This window comes from Psammomys obesus, unplaced genomic scaffold (genome assembly GCF_907164565.1).
Source record: "Psammomys obesus unplaced genomic scaffold, mPsaObe1.curated_primary_1811, whole genome shotgun sequence".
Classification (NCBI taxonomy): domain Eukaryota; kingdom Metazoa; phylum Chordata; class Mammalia; order Rodentia; family Muridae; genus Psammomys; species Psammomys obesus.
The window spans coordinates 2,737,471-2,759,307 of NW_026593286.1; the positions used below are offsets into that span (position 1 = coordinate 2,737,471).

A 21,837-nucleotide genomic window follows, 5' to 3' on the forward strand; every position below is an offset into this window, starting at 1 on the left:
GAAGAAGAAGAAGAAGAAGAAGAAGAAGAAGAAGAAGAAGAAGAAGAAGAAGAAGAAGAAGAAGAAGAAGAAGAAGAAGAATCACCCACCGAGTGGTAGTTGTTTAGACTCCCTGGCCAGGTGAGCTGTGACTTACAAAGGTGTTCACTCTCTGCCTTTGGGGCTTTTTCCAGTGTACCTACCTACCTGCTTGGATGCCGGATGAGAATCTGAGGCTAGCACTTGCTTGGCATGGGAAGCCCTGAGTTTGCCAGTGCTGCCGACGGGAAAACCCAGTCACTTCAACGGCATGCTTGTTTCTTTGAGACCTGAAGTTCTATCTCAGGCTGAGTGAGTAAATGAGTAGATTATGAAGTGACAATGAGGGAAGGTCAGGACAGCGGCATTGTCTCCCCTCATTACATATGACCTTCGTTCAAACAGTGACCCACTCCCAACGCTTTAGAGAAGACGAAGTCAGCGGAATGACCTGCCAGGGCAACATTCTTGCTTCTGCTTGTTGGGAGGCAGAAGCCAGAGCACAGAGCTGCTGAGAGCTCTGACTTCCCTGCTGTGGGCTGGGGGTCTGTGGAGGGAACAGTGATGGCAGGAAGGAGTCTAGGAATCCGAGACCACAATGGTGAGCGGGGACTTACAAAGAGTTGGTGAGACCCAGAGGCCCATTCATAGCCCAGCAGGCAGGAATGAGGACAGTCAGGGCTGAGAGCCAGGGCCTGAAGTGGCCTTCCAGGGCTTCCCACAACGCCCTCTCAAGCTCTTTGCTGACACCAGATAAGCCACTTTTGCCATTGACACTAAAAGAAAAAGAAAGAAACATAGGATTGCATGCAGCTGAGCACAGTGGTGCATGTCTGGAATCTCAGCACTTGGAAGGCAGAGGCAAGAGAATGACTTCAGGCTGGAGGGCTGTCTGGGCACGAACTTGTCTCAAAAATAAATAAATGAGGAGGGCTGGCAATGGAGCTCAGTGGCAGAACACTTGCCTGCCTTGTGTAAACTCTTTAAATTCAATTCCCAACACTGAAAAAAGTGAGTAAGAACAATTACAGATTCACTGACAAATCCTTTAGGGTGGCACAGGCCATTGGCACGGCCTCCAGGAATGCCTTAAACTTACTAAGCACAGCACTAAGACGTGAGTGAGCCTTACATCCTTTTTCCAGCCTGGGTACCAGGGCAGGGTCCTGCTTCCAGTAAACAGAGCTGAACAGAGTTGGGATAGGGTCACTGACTTTACAGGGGCGGGGCGGGGGCGGGCACTTCCCTGGTACTTTACTGACTGGATCATATCTCCAGCCCTGAACTCCAAACTTGATGGCGTTATTTGGGAGGTGATGGGCACTAGGAGGCGGAGCCCACTTGGAAGAAGTAGGGCACAGGGACGGGTAACTAGAAAGGGCACGTTTTACCCCTGGCCCCTTCCTCTCCCAGCCCCTGCTTCCTGGCTGCTGTGAGTGGGGCAGAAACCCTCTAGCATGCCTTCCGGTTAGTTACACTGTCTGCCTTGTCACAGGCTGAGACTCCGTGGAGCCAGCTGCCTGTGGACTGAAACCTTTGAGACTGTAAGCCAACATAAACCTTTCCTTTGCTTACTCAGTGCTTTTCACTGATAAAAACTGAGCTAGGATGATTCTAAGCTTTTTTTAAAAAAGGAAGAAAAAACCCATCTTGCCTAAAACAGTTGTGTTCTGCCTTAAAGATCAGTCTGAGGCTGGGCCTGGGGCTTGAGGACGGAACCCTTGCCCGTCCTGCCAAGGGGCCCAGGGTTCCATCCCAGCACTGTGGGGGAAAGAAAGAGACGAACCCAGCTGACTTTCTGCTTTCCTGAGACACATCTTCAACATTTTAGTTATTTTTTAAAATTTTCATCCAGGGGCCACTGCCCACTGCTGGCTGCCTCTAGTCGGGAGAACCCTCCCTCACATGTGTTCTGTTACCCCAGGGGTACACAAGGCTTTTCAGAAGCACAGCACTGTGTGAGGTGAAGGTCGGGCAAAGGCAGCTATTTTTTGCACCTGGCAGGGCCTATTAATACATTGAAATTCCTGCAATTCAAGTGCTTCGCCCCAGCAGGGCAGCCACACAGGAGAATGTTCTACACAAGATCCAAATGACTTCAGCCCCTGGGTGAGTGCCACCAGTCGGAGGCAGAGCCTTCCTGGACACAATGAATGCCTTTTTAGGGTCTGGGATCTCGGCACACTGGCAGTGTGCAAGGAAGGCAACCTGATCGCCCACACACCCCCTAGTGAGGTCACAGGCCCCTCCCCTGGATTGTTGGAAACATTTTTTCCCCCATGTGCAACGTTACAAGAAAGCCAATGATGCAAAGCCAGGGAGGAAGTCATGGAAATGGGGCAGCAGGAGAGGGGAAGAATGGTAGGGCTAAACAGGAAAATGGGTTAGTGTCTTGCTCTAACTGCCCTCTCTCTGTCCGATCGCATTGAAGCGGATGAGGTCACCAATCACCTGCTAAAGTGGGGTGAACCAAAGCACAGGCCTACAGAACCGATATCATGCCAGCTCGATTCTTGCTACTCCTAGGCACCTGGTGAGTCTTCCGGGACATCGTGACACACAGCTGGTTCTAAAGAAGTACCTTTCTCAAGTGTTACTTTGAAGGCAGGCTAAGTCCACTTATTCCGGCATTCATTCCCTCACTGATGGCTCAGGAACTCAGTATCCACTGTGTGCTAAGAGCCACCGCCATGGTGAGGGCCACCGCCAGGTTCTGCCCTGGAAAGGTGTTGTGATGAGGCCGCTCCTCAGCAGGCAGCTTTTGGCCACAGAAACAATTGCACCAGAATCCATTGCTTAGCAAGAAGAAGCTGCACTCCCTGATGGTGATACAGGATGCGGCAGGTCCTCCATCCCCTCAAGCAGTCCTGAGGGCCAGGGTTCCCCACACCTGACAGGTGCTAGCACACCACCACACCACCCAGGGCTCTGGGCGCAGCATTTCTAGGTGCTTTCGGGTGAGGAGACCCTGTGTCTGGAGGCCCCATTTTGGGAACCTCTGGGTCAGAAGTACAAGCCAAAGCTTGAGAGAGAGAGAGAGAGAGAGAGAGAAAGGGAGGGAGGAGAGCGCATGTGTTCCCAGGCTCCGGTTGGTTGGGGCAGGATCTTGTGGCTCTCATGTGTAACACAAGCTTGATGTCTTTGTGTTTCCTCCTTGTGTGGTATAGATTGGGCAGCCACACAAGAGGCTGGGTCCTACCAGGCAACACCAAGGGTTTGGAGAGATTCCATATAGGCCTGAGTGGGCTAGGGCCAGCCCTTCCAGCCTGAGTCCCCTCCCTGACAACCTGGTATATCCTGATGTTTCTGGGCATCTGTGGCCATCACAGTGATGACAACTCCATTCTATTTCTTCCCCATCTCTGCGTGGAACTGAATGGATCAGGGCCTCCAAGGCTAGAGAAGGCCACACATTGGCAATCTGTGCATGGCATGCTTCCCACCACATTTCCAGCTAGCCCCCGCCTTCCTGAGGGACATCCTAGGCCTGTGATGGCTCTTCAGCCATAGAAGAAAGCGTCAGCATTGCCAAAGAGGCCCATAAAGGGCAATGCTAACCAGGTGTGGTGGAGCATGCTTGTAGTACCAGTGCTGGGGAGGCAGGGACAGGTGAATCTCTGTGAGTTCAAGGCCAGCCTGGTCGACATAATGAGTTCCAGGACAGCCAGGGATTTGTAGAGACCCTATTTCAAACAAAACAAAAGCAAATAAACAAAAATCAGTGCAGCCTCCAGAGCCAAAAAGCATGTTGTCCCATGTCCAGTGAACAGGCACAGATGAGCCTGAAACACTTGGGGCCCTGTAGGGCTGTTGTGTGTTAGCCCAAATGTGTTCCCTTTTGGATACATGTGAATTCTGGGAGGCAAGCAGGTGGTCGGTATCCTGCTTCAAAGATGTTTTCCCTAAAGCAGTCAGACAGCCTGGAGCCTGGAATCTTGAGGTGACTAGGAACCTGGGGCCCAGTCTGAAGTAGAATCTGAAACCAGAAACTTGGAGTCTTGAAGGGAACAAGGAGTCTAGATTCTAGAGCAGAACCTGGTGCCTGGAACCTGAAGTAGTGGGTCCTGGGACCTAGCCTAGAACCTTTAGTCTGGAGCCTGAGGGAGAACCTAGATGCTGAAGCCTGAAGTCTCAAACGGAACGAGGAGCCTGGTGTCTCTAGTCTTGAGAAGACCTGGGGGCGGGAGGCAGGCCTCTACCTCTTTAAGCACAGGTGACCATTGCACATATATGTTTGCGGCCGGCATGATGTCCTGTGCAGTTTCTGAGGGTGTGTAAGGGGGTCTCCCCAATGAGCACGTGTGTACTACAGCAGGCTCACCACAGGTGTGGCATCGGTTCCCATGTGCCGTGATTTTATCACCACCTCCATCCTCAGGAGGAAGCACTGGGGCTCAGGGAGCCGGGGGCTTCATCAGAGATGGCAAAGCTGGTGCACGGGACTGCAGAGCCCATTGTTGATGCTCAATACTGCATTCCCCCAGAAAGACACAGGATGACTGGGGGAGGGGCTCTTGGAGGAGCTGCTGGTCTGGGGAGCTAGGAGGAGAGTTCTCACAGCAAGAAGAGCCCAAAGGCCTTGGCCACAGGGACAGCTGTGGTGTCTGGGGTTGCTGGCCCTTTGCTGGTGGACTCTGAGGAAGAGAAAGGGCAGAGAGGCTGCCTTTTCTGAGTGTGCTGAGAACTGAGGAGCTGTGAGGACTAAGAATGAATAGGCTATCCATGAAAGCCACGCCACCCACCCAGGCAAGGACTTTGGCAGAGACTTGAAGCCTGCCTGCGAAATAAACACTGTTTTCACGGGCGTTCCCAAAATAAGTTGGCGTCCACAGACCAGACAGGAAGCCACGCTAACCCTTTGACTGTGCTTCTCCCACAGGTGGTATGCCGAGGCAGCATGAGAGCCACTAGCCACAGGGCTGGGCAGCCTCGAGGACTTGGTGGTGATTAGGGGTAGGGGTGGGACAAGGTCAATGTGACAAGGGGAGGAACCTGGGAAAGGGACATATTTCAGGCTGGGTGGAAGAGGAATACCCAAAGACATGCCAGGGACCAGGGACAGCAAGGGAGGAAAGCTAGCAGGCTAGGATGGAAGGGGACAGTGTACTCTTTGAGAAAGATGGACCTGGGCTGTGGACACACATCAGCCATGACCCTGCTTAGTGGCTCCTGCCTTCCACCTTCAGAGGAGGACTCTGAAGACTCCAGATAGTCAAGGATCCATGATAGAGACGCAGCTGGCCTCAGAGCTGGGCTCCATCCACCCACTGAGAAAACGCCACCACTATGGGACCCTGCAGGGGCCTAGAGAGAAAGCACCAGCTATTGAAGATGAGGTCTAAGGAAGGTGGGCCTCATCCAAAATGACTGCAAACTTTAAAGAGCAGAATACAGGCTGTATGGGACACAGTGGGACCACCACGAGGGTTGTGGCCTGTTACACTTCGCTCCTGAAGAACGTGTCTTAGAAAATGCTACCAGAGGGCTAGCCGCCGGGCTCTGGGCCTCGGCATCTCCCCACAGTATGCAGAAGCATTGACTAACCCTTCTGCTCTATGGAAGGAAACCTGGAAATGATATTTAGCCAAGAAAAAGAAACTAAAGATGAAAAAAAAAATTCAAGTAAAAAGGCCCAATCAGCTTCACACCAAAGCAGGGTTTTCAGTTACTGAGAGGGATGGGCAGTGTGTTCTTCCTCACAGTTCACACACAGACACAGGAATGAGAGTGTAAGTGGTGGAGGTAAAAGTGCTAGAGCAGAAGCTCTCAACCTGTGGGTCACGGCCCCCTTTCACGGGGGAAAGGAAAACACAGACATTTAAATTACAGTTCATAACAGCAGCAAAAACACAGTTATGAAGTAGCACGAGGAACTGCATTGAAGCGTCGCAGCACCAGGAAGGTTGAGAGCCGCCGTGTCTCCCTATTCCATTCAGCGTCCCAGGGTGACTCAGGTCCCTTTGACTAAGGGAACGGCAGGCCCTGGGCAAAGGAAGGGTGAGTCGTCAGACAGACAGTGCTGTGTGCACCGTCCTTTCTTGGCTAACAGAAAGAGGGGAGGAGGCTGCACAGTATGTTCTGGGAATAACAGAGCTGTGAGAAAGGTGCCAAGATGGGAGCTGCAGGAACTCAAGGGTGATGGGGAGGGGATTCTGGGAGAGACAGCATCTATTTTAAGAAGCTCAGCTACGCAGCTTTGGAGAAGGCATGGGGGCAGTTTTAATCATGTGGAAAGGTGAATGTCATTGATCATTTGCTGTTCAGTGTCTGTGCCCTGCTCGTCTATGTGGAACATTAACGGGTCTCCAGCCCCGCCCTCACATGTCACACTGAGTTGGGATGTGTCCATTTTTCCTCTGAAGCCATACCTGGATTTCAAGCGGGCAACTGACTGTAGCAGACCAAGGTGGTAGGTGCAACCTTGACCTTGAACTTGCAACATCCAAGACTGTGGCTACTGCTCAGTTTCTGGAACACAGCCATCAAATTTGTACCCGGGGCCACAACTTCCAGAATCTGCAGCTGGCTTCTAGGGCTGCCCAGCCTCCCCTCCGCCTCTGAGGTGGTGGTCCCCTCTCTATAACTTCCCAGAAGGTCTGATGGAGGAAACACCAAAAATGGGCTAGGCTTTCTGCCTGCCCCAGAGAACAGCCACTCACCCTGACAGTGTCAGAGTAGAAAGGCCAGGCTCCCACTGCAGAGGCCAGCGGTTCTGAGCTCAAGGTGCAGACCCAGCAGAGGGAAGGCAATGCCTAAGTCAATGTTCCTCACCCCCCACTCCCACCCCGGGATCCATCTGACAACATCTGGAAACATGTTCCCTTGTCACCACCAAGGAGGTGGGAGTTCCTGGCATCTGCAGATCAGAAACTAGGGATGTTGCTGAGCCTTCTATGGTATAGACAAAGCTCCCACAAGAGGGTGTCATCCGATCCCCCAAAGCCAATAGCATTCAGGCTGAGGAACCCCCACCTAAAACCAAAGTACAAACAAAGACATCAGAAACGGAAATGAAGAGCTGGAGGGCCATCACCTCATCTCAACCCATGTGGCAACCGCTCTGGCTGGCTGGAGGCATGGGTTAAAAATAGGGAGGTAATTTAGTAGCTTCTAAGAGGTCAGGTAAGCCCAAAGATAAACAGTTGTGAACAAGCCCAGCCTGTAGGGGTAAGGGGTCTTCAGGGATTCACCCAAGACAGGAGCTCACCTAGGCTACTTAAGGATGGAGTACTAGGGGTAATCTGAGTACATCCTCTTGCTGACTTGAACTGAGGAAGAAACAAAAACGATATTGAATACAGTATCCTTTGTGCAAAGAATAGCACCCGTCGACTTAAGGGAGTGAGGACTACTTCAGGGGACTCGGCTCATGGGCCTTGATTCTATTGATTCTGGTAAGGAAGAACACCATGGGAGCTTGGGGCTAAGGCTTCCTTCCTTATGGCAGGCAGCTGACAGAGAGTGAAAGACAGAGGAAGGCCCTCAGACAAAACACAGCCTCCAGAGACACACCCCATTGGTCTACTTCCTTCAGCTAGGTCCCATCCACTTCCTAAAGCTTCTAGGATCTCCCCAAATACCGCCAGCAGCTAAGAACCAACTCTTCAATATATCAGCCCCTTTGGGCGGGGGGGAGTCCCATTTCATATCCAAATCGTAGCAGTGCCCAGTTCTCATGCTCTGAGTGAGGGAAGCCTACAGTCATGTCAACACTAAGATATATATGCAGTTAAACAATGGCCAAGAAGTCACTCGCAGTGTGGATGCCTGTAAGGCCAGCATTTGGAAGCAGGAATATCTGGGGGAGATCAGCCTGGGGAGCACGGTAATACTCTGTCAGATGCAAACAAAGCCACACCCATTAGCATTTTCACTGTGAGTTCATCTAACCAGTCCCTCATGCCACCTGCATTTCTCTTCCTGGTCACAGGTTATCTTTTTTGTAATTTCTCTCCCATCCTTCCTCTCTGTCCTCTCCATACTCCCCACCCTGCCCTATCCTTCACATAGGAAGAAGATTTTCAGCCCTGGCTCTGGATCCCTGGCCACTGCGCAACTGGACCCAAGCACCAAGGCCACCTGCTTATCTTTTCGAGCCACTTGCAGGCTGGAAATGTCCACCACCCTTTCAGCAGTAGCTGCTAAGAGCCACATGACAAACTCCACCGTGTTACTATAGCTACCCTGGCAGTACCGTTCCTCCTTCACAGGCAAAGAGAAGGGATGAAGACTGCACCCTCTCCACAAGCGTGCTTCAGGCAAAGGCCCACCACAGGCTACCCCCTCTACCTCCATAAACATTTCCCTCCACCTCTATGCCAGACCATAAGTGATATATGGCTTGAGAAAACTCAACTAGGATTTCAAATTATGGGCTATAGCTTCATAAGGGATAAATCATTGCTCCAGAGCTATGGGGCCTATGCCAAGCAGTAGCTACTGGCTACCAGGCTGTCTCAATCAGTTTCAAAACAGTCGAGAGTGAAGGTCTTTGGCTGCACTCCCATACTGCAGGTGTTCAAGAGTGATCCAGGGTGGTGACTCTTGTGATACCCTTGAGAGACACTGAAAATTCCCATGACAACAGGATGTCCCATAGGCTAGGCTTCCCTGAATGAGAGAGAGAGAGAGAGAGAGAGAGAGAGAGAGAGAGAGAGAGAGAGAAATGTGCAAGAGGCAGTGAGAAGCATCTTGGGATATGTAGGATGGCCACGTTCCCTACTCAGTCTACATGGGAATCCTGCTTCCAGGACAGTCAGCCTGGATATTCCCATATCTTCACAGATGAGGGATGTTAGCGAAGAGGGTGGAAAGTAAGAACGAAAGAAATCAAGTATTCGGGTAGCAGTGCAGCACAGGCAAGGCTGGAACACAGAACGGACAGCGTGCGAGTGCCTGGTGTTGCTCTGTGCAAACAGGTGGAGCTGCCTTGTGAATCACACCAAGAATGGAGTGGAAAGCCTGACAGTGGGCCCCAGCGCAATGCTGACTGCTCCTGGCTCTTACGCGACACTGACCTGAGGCTTTAACCACTGCCAAGACTGGATCACATTCTGCCTACCCAACCCCCCAGGTGTCTTTTATGTAAGGTATCTCTTAAGGTCCTAGAGAACTTGACAGACCAATACAGGAATTAATGATTCTTGATGCCTGAAGTCAGAAAAATATCTTTGTTGTTATTGTTTTCTTGGATTTTTCTTTTCTTTTTTTCTTTTTCCTTTCCTTCTTTCTTTCTTTTTCCTTATTATACATTTTTTGAGACAAGGTCTTGCTAGATTGCCCTGGCCATCCTGGAACTTGCTATGTAACCCAAGTAACCCAAGCTGGCCTTGGACTTGTAGCAATCCTCCTGCTCCTGCTTTTCAAAGGCTAATATCACAGATGTGTGTCACTACATCCAGCTCAAAATCTTATTTTCTTTAAACCCAGATCTCTCATCCAATATGAAATTTTATTTTTCTCTTGGAAAAGACAAACTAATGAGTGATTGATCTGCTTTGCAGGAGTATATTGAGTTCAAGATCAGCCGAGACTGAGTGAGACTCTGTGTGTGTGGAGAGGGAGAAAGGAGGGAGGGAGGGAAAGAAGGAAGAAGGGACAGAGAGATGGAGAGAAAGAGGCACACACACACACAAAGAGAGAGAGATTTTTAAAAAAGCTGGTCAGATGGCTCAGTGGCTAAAGCCACCCGCTCCATGATAACCTGAGTCTCATCCCTGGAATTCGAATGTGGGAGGAAAGAACTGACTCCAGAAGTTAGGCTTTGACCTCCACCTTTGCACTATGGGATGCACATGCATGCACAGGCATATACACACATATAAAATAAATAAATGTGATCCAGGCAAGGTGGCTTTTAACCCCAGCAACTGGGAGGCAGGGGCATGAGGATCTCTGTAAATTCAAGGCAGATCTGATCTACAAAGCAAGTTCCAGGCCAGCCAAGGCTACATAATGAGACCTTGTCTCAAAGTAAATGAATAAATAAAAACATACATAATAAAACAAAATTTAAGAGGAAGAATCACAAAGGAAGCATAAGGGTGAGTGGCAGGAGGGAAACCTCAAGAAGTTAAATTAAGTATAGTCCAGGAATATTTAGTAGGAATAGATTAATTTAAATCTCAGACAATCTAACAAAAGTCAGAAGTGTACAAAGAACCAAAGGAAGATCTGTGCAGACAACAGGTGTGCCTAGAAGAGAGAAGAGGCTGGTGGAGCGGGGACACCCTGAAACAGCTCAGGACTTCTGGATAGTCATTTCCAGATTGGAAGAAGCCAGGCATGCTCAACACATATTGGAAAGGCCCAGGATACTAAGGATAAAGTGACTGCCATAGAGTCCGGAGAATAAAAGCGGATTACAACGTTGAAACTGCGGAAGGGACTAAAGTTCCCAGAACAACCCCAAATGCTAGACTGAGAGAGGAAGAAGCCTTTGGATGATGGTAGAAAGTCATTTTTATTTTACTTTTCCTCAGTGATTTCCTGACATAGTAGGTAACACTGGCACATCCTAGACAAACCTGCTTGCACTTCTTCCCATGCTCCTCTGCTGTGCTTCTTCACGCGAGGGTCAGCAAGCTGCAGCCTTTCCCTACAGAGGACGGAGTGCCACCTTCACAGGACTCTTTTCAATTAACAATGCCGACTGGAAACCACTTCAAAGGGCACAGAGAAATCTTTGACATTCTTGGGCAACTTATTTTTAACCTATACACAACCAAATTATTGATCAAGGATGAGGGCAGAATAAGAGGCTTCTTTAGATGTGCAAATATTTGGGAAAGGCACCCTTATTCAGAAGGACATGTTCCAGCAAAACGAGTTTTGATCCAAGAAAGAGAATGTACAAGCCAGGAAACAGGGACTGAACCCCTTCCACCCAAAAGGGCAAAAGGATCCTTTCAAAGCTGTAAAAGGAGAGTGAGAGCTGGGGTGGGCAAAGCCTGAGGGCCCCCGGACCCAACTGGGCAGGTTGTGGGGATAAATGGAATGAAATAATGACCTGACTGGTCTAATTACATTACAAAACGGGACCTTCAAGGGTTCTGTTAAGACTTTGAAGAAAATTGCAGAGTATAGGTATTTGAACAGTAAGCAATTTAAACAGAAAGGAATACCCCGGGGAAACAAACAGAAAGCTGTGTGAGTCGGCCCCTGCCTGCACTGGCATTTCCTGAGCACTGACCGTGTGCGCTTTGGCCATTGTTCTGAGACCTTTACGTGACACCGCTCATTTGCCCTCATAATCGCCTGCCTCGGGGAAGTGGACTGTTAACATTCCCCTACTGTACTTTTGGGGAGGCCGAAGGGCTTAGGTAATTTACTTTTGACCATGGGATAAAGGACAGATGTGAACGCATGAAACCTGACCCGCACCCAGACCCTTACCCTACCACATTATTACACCAATGGGTGTGTCATTTAACCTGCAAAATACAGGTTAAATGACTGTAAAAATACAGTGTGGGGATACTGGGGTTGGGGGAGAGGCCTGACTTAGATCTTGGTTACCCACTTTCATTCTTCAGCCCAGGAAGCCAACAGTCAGCATCTAAACCTGATAAGCCCATAAAGAGTATTTTTATAAGCAGCATTTTAATAACAGAATATCTACATAGAAGCATAATGTTTGTGAAAATGGCGATACTCACCAGGCCACTCAGGGACTTAGGGACCCTTTTACAGGTTTGTGGCAATGCAGTATTTATGAAATTGTATCACATTCTAGAAACTGGAACTTTTGCTGGACCTCACAGTCAATGAGCACTACACCTCGAGGTCATGTAAGCGTCAAGCCTGATATCTACTGTGTACTAAGCCTGTTTGTTTAATCTGCCTTTAGGAAACAAGGTGACACTCAACCTTACTTGCCTTGGAGTTCCCATGCAATTGGCTTTTACAATCTAGGCTAAACCATGGCTGTGATCTTAAATTACATATTCTTCCATGTCCCTGGCTCAGAGAACAATGTGTGCGCGCGCGTGTGTTATGATGATACGGTCAGAACAATCTTATAAACTGAATACCCACCATGAATGCTGCACACACTTTTGGATATTGCTTGACAAACAGTGATGTTTTTACACTGTCTGTTGGTTGGGGTCAGTTGAAGTCTGTGAGTTAATAATCCCTTGTAACACTCTGTTAAAGATTTTTATAAAGTACTCCTCATTCCTTCCCCATGTGATGCTTTCTGTGCTTTTCAATAAAAGACGGAGCAGAGTGCTTTGTGGGACACATACGGACACAGACACAGGGGCAGATTCACAAGATGGCATTCAGACAGGCCTGATTCAGACTCATACGGCAGACCGGGAAAACAGAAGACTCAGAACAAAATAGAGAATTAAATGTGGACTGGCTCCTGGCTGAACGATACCAAGGGGAAGAAGCACATTGGTTTCTGTCCTTGCTGTGACACTGAGGCACTATTGGTGGCTCCAAGTTTATTATTAATGTCTCCAACCCAGCTCACACAGTGACATAAGAAGAGATGGGAGATTTCTCACCTGAGAAATGTCAGGGACTGACAAGTATTAAAAGGACATCTCAGGAACCAGAGCGACAGCTCAGCCATTAAAGCGCTCGTTGCTTCTGCAGAGGACCTATCTGATGGTTCACAACTGCCTGTAACTCCAGTTCCAGGAGATCCAAATCTTTCAGCCTCCTACATGCACATGGCACATATAAACTCACACAGACACACATAAATAAATACATAAATAAGCTATTAAAAACTCTATATTTTAAAAAATGATTAAAAGAGCTGTCCAGCTTTCTAGGTAATGGCCTGAGAACATGAGCTAAGGTAAAACTGCGTATTGGTTTGCTGAACTAACAAAGTTTCACAGATGGCGAGGTGAAGGAAGGAGGTCCCAGACATGGGAAGGCAGAGCAGCAGTGTCTGCCTCCTGAAAGATTACACTGAGGGCTCACAGGTCAGTTGGGGACAGCTGTCCTGCACACGGGTGAAGTCAGCCTGACTGTAGGATGTCATTTGCAGTGAAGTCTTAGATGGGGCATCAAATGCTCTGCCCTTCTGATGGGACTTAGCACAATGTCTGGCTCGCTGTGGTCCCCCTTCTTCCTTTCGTGCCCACACTTTGATGAGACCTGCAGTGACACTCTTAATTACCATCCAGGACTGTGGTCTTCACTATGCAGCTTAGCCTCTTTGGCCTTTCAGAGAGAAGTCCCAACACTGAGAGTGGAGCCGGGAATCACTTAGACTCTCCACAGATGGAGGAAGAGACAGCTGGCTCTGATAGAAATAGCTGTGGGTGGGGCCCAGAGGCCACCAGAGACAGTAGGGCTGTCCAGCCACGGCTCAGAATCCTCTCTAACTTCTTCCATCTTTTGGAAATCACATCAGCAGTCCAAGCTCCCAGGCCCAGGAACTCCTGCTTTGGCCATTCATAATACCTCACAGATGCTGCCCACCCCCTAGGTCTGTAGCTCTCTTAGGAGGGCCACCAGGATGGCTGCATTAGTATCTGAGGCAGATACAGTTTTTCACACTAGACAATGAACAGTCTCGTGTCTCCCTACCCTATGGAAGGTGGGGTACCGCCACTTCCTGACTTCACAGTACTAGCCACCCTGGATGGCACAGCCAGGCAGCATCCACTGAGTTTTTATTGCTTGACTAGTCTTGAAAAAAAAAAAAGGCATAAAGAGGAGGCTGAATTCAAGAGGCATGAGTACAAAGATGACCACCTCTCTGTTGAATTCGGGCAGTGGCTGATCCCAGTGTGATGTCACAGTGGGGAATGGGGCATGGGGACTCTGACAGAGGCCAGGCATCTGTCATGGTCGTGGAATTCCTCCCAGATCCCTCATTCCAAGACAGCACCAGGTCATCTTGGTGCTAAAGGTAGTGGAGAGAAAGGGTCTAATAAGAGCTAGACCTATGAGCACACCCCAACCGATCCAAATCCCAATGGCCTTGAAGCTCGAGGAGATGCGTAGATACCTTCCCTTCACACAGGCTGAGTTCTGAGGCCTCCTTGGAAGGAGACAGCACGTGGAAGAACTACCTCAGTAGGATTTCCCAATACAGAAGTGCTCACAGCAGCTCCCCAGGAGCAGAGCCTGCAGCAGGCATGTGGCTGCTAGTGGTTCCCTGCAGGAGCCTGGCAAGCAGGACAGAGCGTGGGCTGGGCAGCCCTCACATGTGCAAGTACACCGTCAGCCTGACCTTGCCGTGAGCCTAGAACAGGAAGTCCCCAGAGTGGGAGAGTGACATTCTCAGTCCTCACATGTATGAGCTAATAGCTGCAGGCTGGCTTCCCCAGGGGCTCTGCTGGGGATGGGGAAACCTCTCCTTCCACATACCAGAAACTTTGGTTCAGTGAAGGCGAAGTTGGGGGTGGGCTCTGAGCTTTCAACACTCAGTGCTCCAAAACCACATGCTGGGAGGGTTCACTTAGAGTGGGTTCCTTGGACAAGAGGCTTCAGGAGTAGTTAGGGACCAGAGACCTCCTTCCCACTTCCTGCCCTGCCCTACTGAATGAGGAAAGGCATCTCATGTAGGCCACAGAGGGAGGGAACGACACTCCACCCAAGGAGATGCCTCCAGTAGCTCATGACAGACAAACCCATATGAAGCCAGCTGTTGTGACTGTGACAGGAATGGCCTGGAGAGGACACTGAACAGCCTTGGGCAGAGTGTTGAAGGGGAAATCCAGGCATTTCCAATAGTTGCTGGCAGAAGGTCCCATGGGGAAGGAGGGAAGACTCAGCCTTGAGGTTTACCTCCTGAAACTACAGAGGCACCTCTGCCCAGATGTGAGACCTGGCACCCCCAACCTCCTAGAAGGCCATGTCTTCGTGTCTGAAGAGTGCTGGCCCCTTCCCCCAACATCATGCTAGAATTGCACTCCCCAAGACGATCCACTCAGTACCGCTGTGCCAGAGGCATCTTAAATGACAACCCGTCTAACTTGCTGGCTTGGAGCCAGACAGCACCTGTGGAAATGGGCAGGCAAAGCAGGCTGTGGAGGAAGCACTGAAAAGCTCTGTTCTTTCCCAGAAAACTTCAGACTCCCAGGAGAACTGAACTCCTATTCTGTTCCATGGGGTGGTCCTCTACCCCTATGACTGTGGCCTCCTGATGACCTTGACCCAGAATCTCCACTTGTCTTCCTAACAGCAGCCCTCCTCCCGACACTTTTATAACGTCTTTACCCCATTCAGGCCTGTATAACTTCCTAAAGGATTTGGGGCACGCCGGCCCTCCCCAGCTCCAGGCCAGGCATGGGTAGCCCTGTCTCTTTCTGCCACAGGGGCTTCTTGGAAGCTGGCAACCTGTCGTCTCAGAGTTTGGAGCAGGAGAGCTATAGAGGCCTGCAGAGATCCCTCAGAGAGCTGCTTCTAACTCTCTGGAGAGAGGCAGGCAGAGGAGACCCCATGATCCAGGGGTCCAGTCTGGAATGGTCCAAGCTGAGGTCAGTGAACCCTCACACAGTTCCTCTGCCTGTGGATGGGGTCAGCACACAGGAGCTCGTAGTGTTAAGATCAAAGGACTAGCAGGAGGGGAATCCTGCCCTCTCCTGGGATTTTCATACTCTGCTGGTATGTGTCCCTTGTCCAGGTCAAGTGGTCAGGGTTTCTCTCCTGGCAGGCCAACCATCTGGCTGGTAGATACATCCTTTAAGAACTCCAGATGCCATTTCCTCCAGTAAGAAGCCTCTGATGCCATCTTTTTTTTTTTTTAAACTAGAGTCTCACTTTGTAGCCCAGACTGAGCTCAATTCTGCATCCTCCCCGTTCAGCCCTCCCCAGTGCTATGATTACAGGAAAATTCTCATCTTGCCAGACCCCTTGTTGACCCAAACCCTTGCCAGTTTCCCACCAACTCTTGTCTGTTCAGGACAGGGTGTTGGGTACCAACGTGGAATGAAGAGTGACTAGGAAGGCACCAAGCCTGAGACAATGTTGCTAACGTTCATAAGAACACTCAATAAGTCAAGGAATAGATGTTTGCCATCTGAAGATTGATTTCATTTCACAGTCGGGCAACCGAAGTCAATTTGTAGCAGAGCAGACAGCATTGCCTGCTCCCTCCAATCTTTTCAATGACAGCCACCAGGTTTGGGTAATGGCCACGTGTGGCTGACTTTCACTGGGATTGGGACATTTGGGGCACACTTATTACCCGTGTTGTTGGCACACAGTTTGTCTGCTGCTCTTTTGCATCTCCCCACAGCCTCCGAAAGACTGTCCTTCTTCCAGAGATGAGAACAGGGCTGAGAGAGGGCTGGAAGGCTGGCTTTTCTGGACCAGCACAGCTAGTACAGAGTGGTCTGTCCTGTCTGGAGGCTCAGGTCTGACTCCTGCCTGTCTTTATAACTGCTGACTGCAGCTCCCTGGATGCAAGGCAGAACCATTCCCTGGCCTCTGCTTCCAGTCTATTTTTGTAACAACCAGGAGATAAGAGGCTGGCTTATGGGTCTCCCAACCTTCTCATTCCTTTGTCCTGCAACCAACAGGAGCTGTGGGGCACTATGGCCCTCCCGGAGCACTTATTTTCCATGTGGACACATACCCATGTGAGAGACTGTTGTAACCAGGAAATTATGTTCAAACCACTACATTTAGCAAATGCCTGTATTTAGCCAAAGGTCCTGTAACCAACACCACTAATTACACCCTGGGCACCTGTCTCTAATGAGCTCTTCGTGTGTTGCCTAGTCTGGGTGGCACCTTCTACAGAAAACCAACTGACCTCTGTGCATTCTGCCAGTTGCTCCAGATACAGGCAGGGGCTTATGCCTAGAGTGACACGGGAGAGCTAAGTGTCAAAGGACCTCACAGAGGACAGAATTTGTACACTGGGATTTAGCGGATGAGTAGGAGTTTGGCGAAAAGCCCTCTCCTGTCTGGCACAGAGAAAACCATTTCTCTACTTAGTGTTTTGCAAACACGGACCCAAAATGCCAGTAAAACTGAAGTCAGGCATCCCCAAGTACAAACAGGAAGAGCCAATCCTGGGCAGACCCAGCCACTACCTCTCCAATGTAACCGCAAGCCTAAACTGCTAGGAAAAATTTCCGTGTGGAAATAACGTGTAGGAAACAACCTGCCGGGAAGAGATGGGAGGAGCCTGGTTTTCACCTGCATGGACTCTTTTTTTTTTTTCTTTCCTCCGTTAGTATGTGCACAGGACGCCCAACTCAGGGCAAACAGAGAGGCAGTACAAATTTCTCTACTCCTTTGTCCATCCTGCCTCTTAACCAGTCCCCTCCCCCAGAGCGGCTGCCACCAGTTTGCTCTAGTCTTTCCACGTGTCGCGCATGCTGCTGCAGCCTAAAGGTTGCATCTTGGCAGGAGAAAGCCAGGCATTTGTGCAGATTCGCACACCCATGCGCCCTCCTCTGCCACGGAGAAGTTCATTAGCGTACGCGTTTGCCGTACATAGTGAACTGTCCAGGAAACTTTTATCAAACCTCCTGGCTCGCTTTCAGGCTAGTCCAGACACGGGGCCCCTAAGTTACCCCAAGCTGCAGTGGTCACCAACCAACGAGGCCATTTCAGCAAGGCCATGTAGTTTCTGGGGCCGCCACTGGTCAGCAGGGTCGGCCTAACCTCCTTTTCCGGTACAATGAGGGGCACTGGACCCCACTCGACTGGGACCCGGCTACCTTGAGCCCCTGGTGACTAGGTTCAGTCAGTCCCTGGCTCTAGCAGCCCGCAAGGACCAGGGTCTGGGGCTGAGGGCAGCAGCGCCACTGGTGTGTGGCGGGCGCGGAGTGGTCCGCAGGCCGTGGATGAAAGCCGGGGCCCAGCGCTCCCGGAGCCCAGCCCAGAGCGTGGCCGCTGGGGACCACGGGGACGGCTGGGGACCGCGGGGGACGCTGACAGCTGTGGCCGCGCCTCGCTCACCTCACGCGCGATCTGGTTCAGCGCATCGTCCTCCGCCGTCAGCCGCTCCCGGTTGGGGAGCCGCTTGCGCCCCGATCCCTGCGTGCCCATGTCCATCGGCGGCGGCGCACAGCTGCTGCGGGACCGGTCTCAGAGCCGCGCTCAGCCGGCCGCCCGCTCCGCCCCTCGCTCCGCCGCGGCGTCATGGCGTCAGCGGCGCGGGGCTGGGGACGCGGTGGGGACGCGGGAGGCCGGGGGCCAGGACCGCGGAGATCCTCGGGTACCCTGAAGACCCTGAAGTGGGACTCAAGGACGCAGGGTGTTGATGGAGATGACAACGCGATGGTGGCGAGGAAGCTGGGGACAGGGAAGCAGGAATCCCGGGTGGTGCTCTCGGTGCCAAGGCAAGGCAGGGACAGGATGCTGAAAGTGGCAGAGACCCACAAAAGAGGCTCCCTCATAAGGGCGGGCCAGCGGTCAGGGACCTAGAGGTGGCAGAATGTGAGCTGCTGGAATAGCAGAGCAGTGGGGACACAGGGACGAGGTGATACTATGAGGCCAGGGGCTGTTGTTGGTGCTCAGGGGCGTGAGTTTAGAGGGCATATGCTAGGAACTGGCATGCCACAGGTCATGGTTGGAACAGTGGGTGGCTGAGTGGAAACCTCTGCTGGGGTTAGCCAAAGGTTTTTAGAGGATTGGATGTACCAGAAGAGTTCGCACTGAGGATGAGCCCAGGTTCCATAAGCAGGCATCCCTATCGCAGCCAGTGGAGATGAAAGTCCGTCCTCAGGGAGTGAGAGCCTTGCTCTGGGATCAGGTCCAGGTGCCTTCAGATGGTTGCCCAGGTAGCAGTGACTCCAAGCACCCAGTGCTCTGGAACCTCCTGCGAGAACACCCAGTTCTGTATGCCTGTCTCTGTTCACATCACCAGCTGCGGCCCCCTGACTGGCCACTGGACTCCAGCTTCTGGGAAAGGGCCCAGCATATTCCTTGCTGTCTGTGTGAACGTCTCTGAGGCCATGGGCACCCCTGGGAACGATGAAGGCTGCTCTGGGGCTAAGCAAGGTGAGCAAAGTTCTTCTGGCCTCCTTGTCTCCTGGTTCTTAGTAGACTGTACTAGACAGGGCACCTGAAAGAGGGTCAGGCTGGGAAAAGCACTGGGCTATCCGAAGTTTGGGTGAAATTCAAGGTGACTGTAGCTGGGGAAAGACAGGAGGGCAAGGCTTCTGAAGTCAAGGCTGGCAGCTCTGCCCCCACTGGGACTGGGATGAATGACATTCTAATGTATGCCCAACCAAATTGTATGATCAAGTGTGAGAGCCCTTAGAAACATCGAAAGGGGCAAGAAGCAGACCATTGCCCCTCCTCCCACAGGGTCAGGGAAGCTGCCGGAAGTGCATACCAGGCAAAAGACGGTAAAGGGAGTGACGTGGAGGGGTGAGAGATTCCGACACACTGTTCGGTTACAGCCTGCTTGGCACACTGTAGGCACAAGGGAAATCCGGGTTAGCTGAACCTCCGTGTTCACACCACTTGGAGCCCCGTCCTCCTTAGGGATGTAATCCTGCCTGGAGAAGCCGTAGGCATTGTCTTTCTTCACCCAGGCCAGTTGGGGCTGCTTATCATCTCCCTAGCTAAGGTACACTGAGATGAGCCTGTGCCTCCCAAGGCTGTGCCCTACCAACCTATTCCTTCGTTCACACCTGTGCCACCCCTACCACCTGTCAGCTGACTGGCCAGGCTCTCAGGCACAACCGTGAAGAAGGCAGGCATGTTGCTGCCCTGTCAAGCAAGGTCAAGGAAATGCTGGGCACACCTTATCCAAAGCCAATTCCAAGTTCTAGCATTTTCCTTCTGGGAGAAGCCTGCCTGATACCTAAAACTTTTCCCTCTACCTTAGCTCCTCAGCCCTGCCCACTTGGCATCTCAGGAGCCTGATCCTTTTATGCTAAGGGCGTTCCACTAGCTTGGCTGGCACAACCTCCTCCCCAAAGCTTTCTCTTGTCTCACACAATATCAGTATACTGTTTCAGAGCAGTGAGAGAAGACAGCTCACAGATCTAAGGCCCAGGGCCTCTGTGCTCATCTCTGAGGTCCTCCTTAAAAACTAATGCCACCTTTAGAAAGGATCCAGAAAGAGTAAAGGGGCGGCAGCAGGGCAGCCTGGGTAAAAGACACTGTATGATTGAACCCTAGAGAGTTTTCTTCCCTGGATTTCTTTTTTCACTGGGCAAGCCCTGCATGGGGCTGGGAAGTTATAAGAGGTCCAGTCCAGTCTGTGAGAGTTTCTGGGGGAGAGGTCCATGTGCGCTATCACAGGGATCAAGATGGTGCATTGAATTATCATGTGGTCCTTCCCAGGCCTCCTCTACTGTCTTCCACCAGCAAAGGATGGCAAGACCTCTCTTGGACTATAGTGGAGAGTCATGGGGAGTTAATGCCAGGAATGGCTGGCAGAACGGAGCAAAGCATCTTGTGGTAGAACATGGGGCCAAATTTATGGGCACCAGTGGGACTGAGAGCAGGTTCTGTGTTCTGCCAGGAGGGTTGGTGGCTTGTCTCCTATGACCAGCCAGACACTTTCAGTTACTTCTTTCAATGACTCATATGCGTATTTCCAAAAGAATAAGGTGGTTCAACTCACCCTGATGGTGCCATCTTCAATACATGTCTTAGTTAGGGCTTCTATTGCTGTAAAGAGACACCATGACCACAGCAACTCTTCTAAAGGAAAACATTTAATTGGGGCTGGCTTATAATTCAGAGGTTTAGTCCATTATTGTAATGGCAGGAGACATAGTGGCATGCAGGCAGATATGGTGTTGGAGAAGGAGCTAAGAATTCTATATCTTGATCCACAGGCAGCAGGAAAAGACAGATGCACCGGGCCTGGCTGGAGCATAGGGTACCTCAAAGCCCACCCCCAGTGACATACTTCCTCCAACAAAGCCACACCTACTCCAATAAGGCCACATCTCTGAATAACTCCACTCCCTGTGACCAAGCGTTTAAACACACTGAGTCTATGGGGACCATTCCTATTCAAACCACCACACAACAATTTCAGCAAACTTCAAGTTTGATAGAGAAAACATGTGAAGGTTGTCTTGGGCTCTTTCTCTCTACCTCCTCCCCTCCCCTAATCCAACCAGAGGCCCAAACTTGTTTTTCCTTCACTTCTGATCAGGATCCCTGCTCCTCTTCATTCCACCATGGTCGGTTCCCAGCTCACTTAGACTTCTTCTCTCTATAGTGTTGGGGTGGGTGGTTTCCTGAGTGAACTGCACAGCGTTCTATAAACCACAGAGGGTCTATAAACCAGGAGGGGAGTGGGAGGCTGTGATGTCTGCCACCCTCACAGCATCTTGTGTCATTCTCAGGGCAGCTTCCTGAGGCCTAGCACCAAGCTTGCCTTTTTGTTTCCCCAAGAGCCTTGTTCAGGGTTGTGGATGAGTGTTGACAAAATGTACTCGAGGGGTTGAATAGATGGCTCAGCATTTAAGAGCATTGACTGCTCTTGAAGACCTGTGTCCAGTTCCCAGCACCCACATGGTGGCTCATAGCCATTTATGGCTCCAGTTTCAGGGGACCTGATGCCCTCTTCTAACTTCCTTGGGCGCTATGAATGAACACGGTGCACATACATACGCACATGCAGGCAAAATGCTCATCATAGTTGACTGCATACATAGGCTTTTCTATGCTGCTATGTAAAACAGAACAGAAAAACCAATTTTCTTACTTGTGGAAGAGAAATGCTGCAAATGCTTATCAAGTAGTGATGGAATCAACTTTCTCCAGTGTGGGTTGTAGTGGCTATTGGATCCATTGGCTTAACACACACACACACACACACACACACACACACACTCACACACACATACACACTCACACACACACACTCACACACACACACATACACACTCACACACACACATACACACACACACA

The 21,837-nt window shown here is 50.8% G+C and overlaps 1 protein-coding gene and 1 long non-coding RNA gene across 16 annotated transcripts in view; one reads left to right on the forward strand and one right to left on the reverse strand.

Annotated features, from left to right (window-relative positions):
• Nucleotides 1-18,041, reverse strand: part of Lrrfip1 (LRR binding FLII interacting protein 1) — a 122,130-nt gene extending 104,089 nt beyond the window's left edge. For all 15 annotated transcript variants that reach the window (XM_055617133.1, XM_055617132.1, XM_055617131.1 and 12 more), the window contains exon 1: nt 17,908-18,041. In XM_055617133.1, coding sequence (XP_055473108.1) covers nt 17,908-18,003 — 96 coding nt within the window. In that variant the 5' untranslated portion in view covers nt 18,004-18,041. The remainder of the gene's footprint in view (nt 1-17,907) is intronic.
• Nucleotides 18,042-18,117: 76 nt separating this feature from the next.
• Nucleotides 18,118-21,837, forward strand: part of LOC129683803 (uncharacterized) — an 8,380-nt gene continuing 4,660 nt past the window's right edge. Inside the window, exon 1 of the long non-coding RNA XR_008721201.1 lies at nt 18,118-18,951. This is a non-coding gene — a long non-coding RNA (uncharacterized LOC129683803). The remainder of the gene's footprint in view (nt 18,952-21,837) is intronic.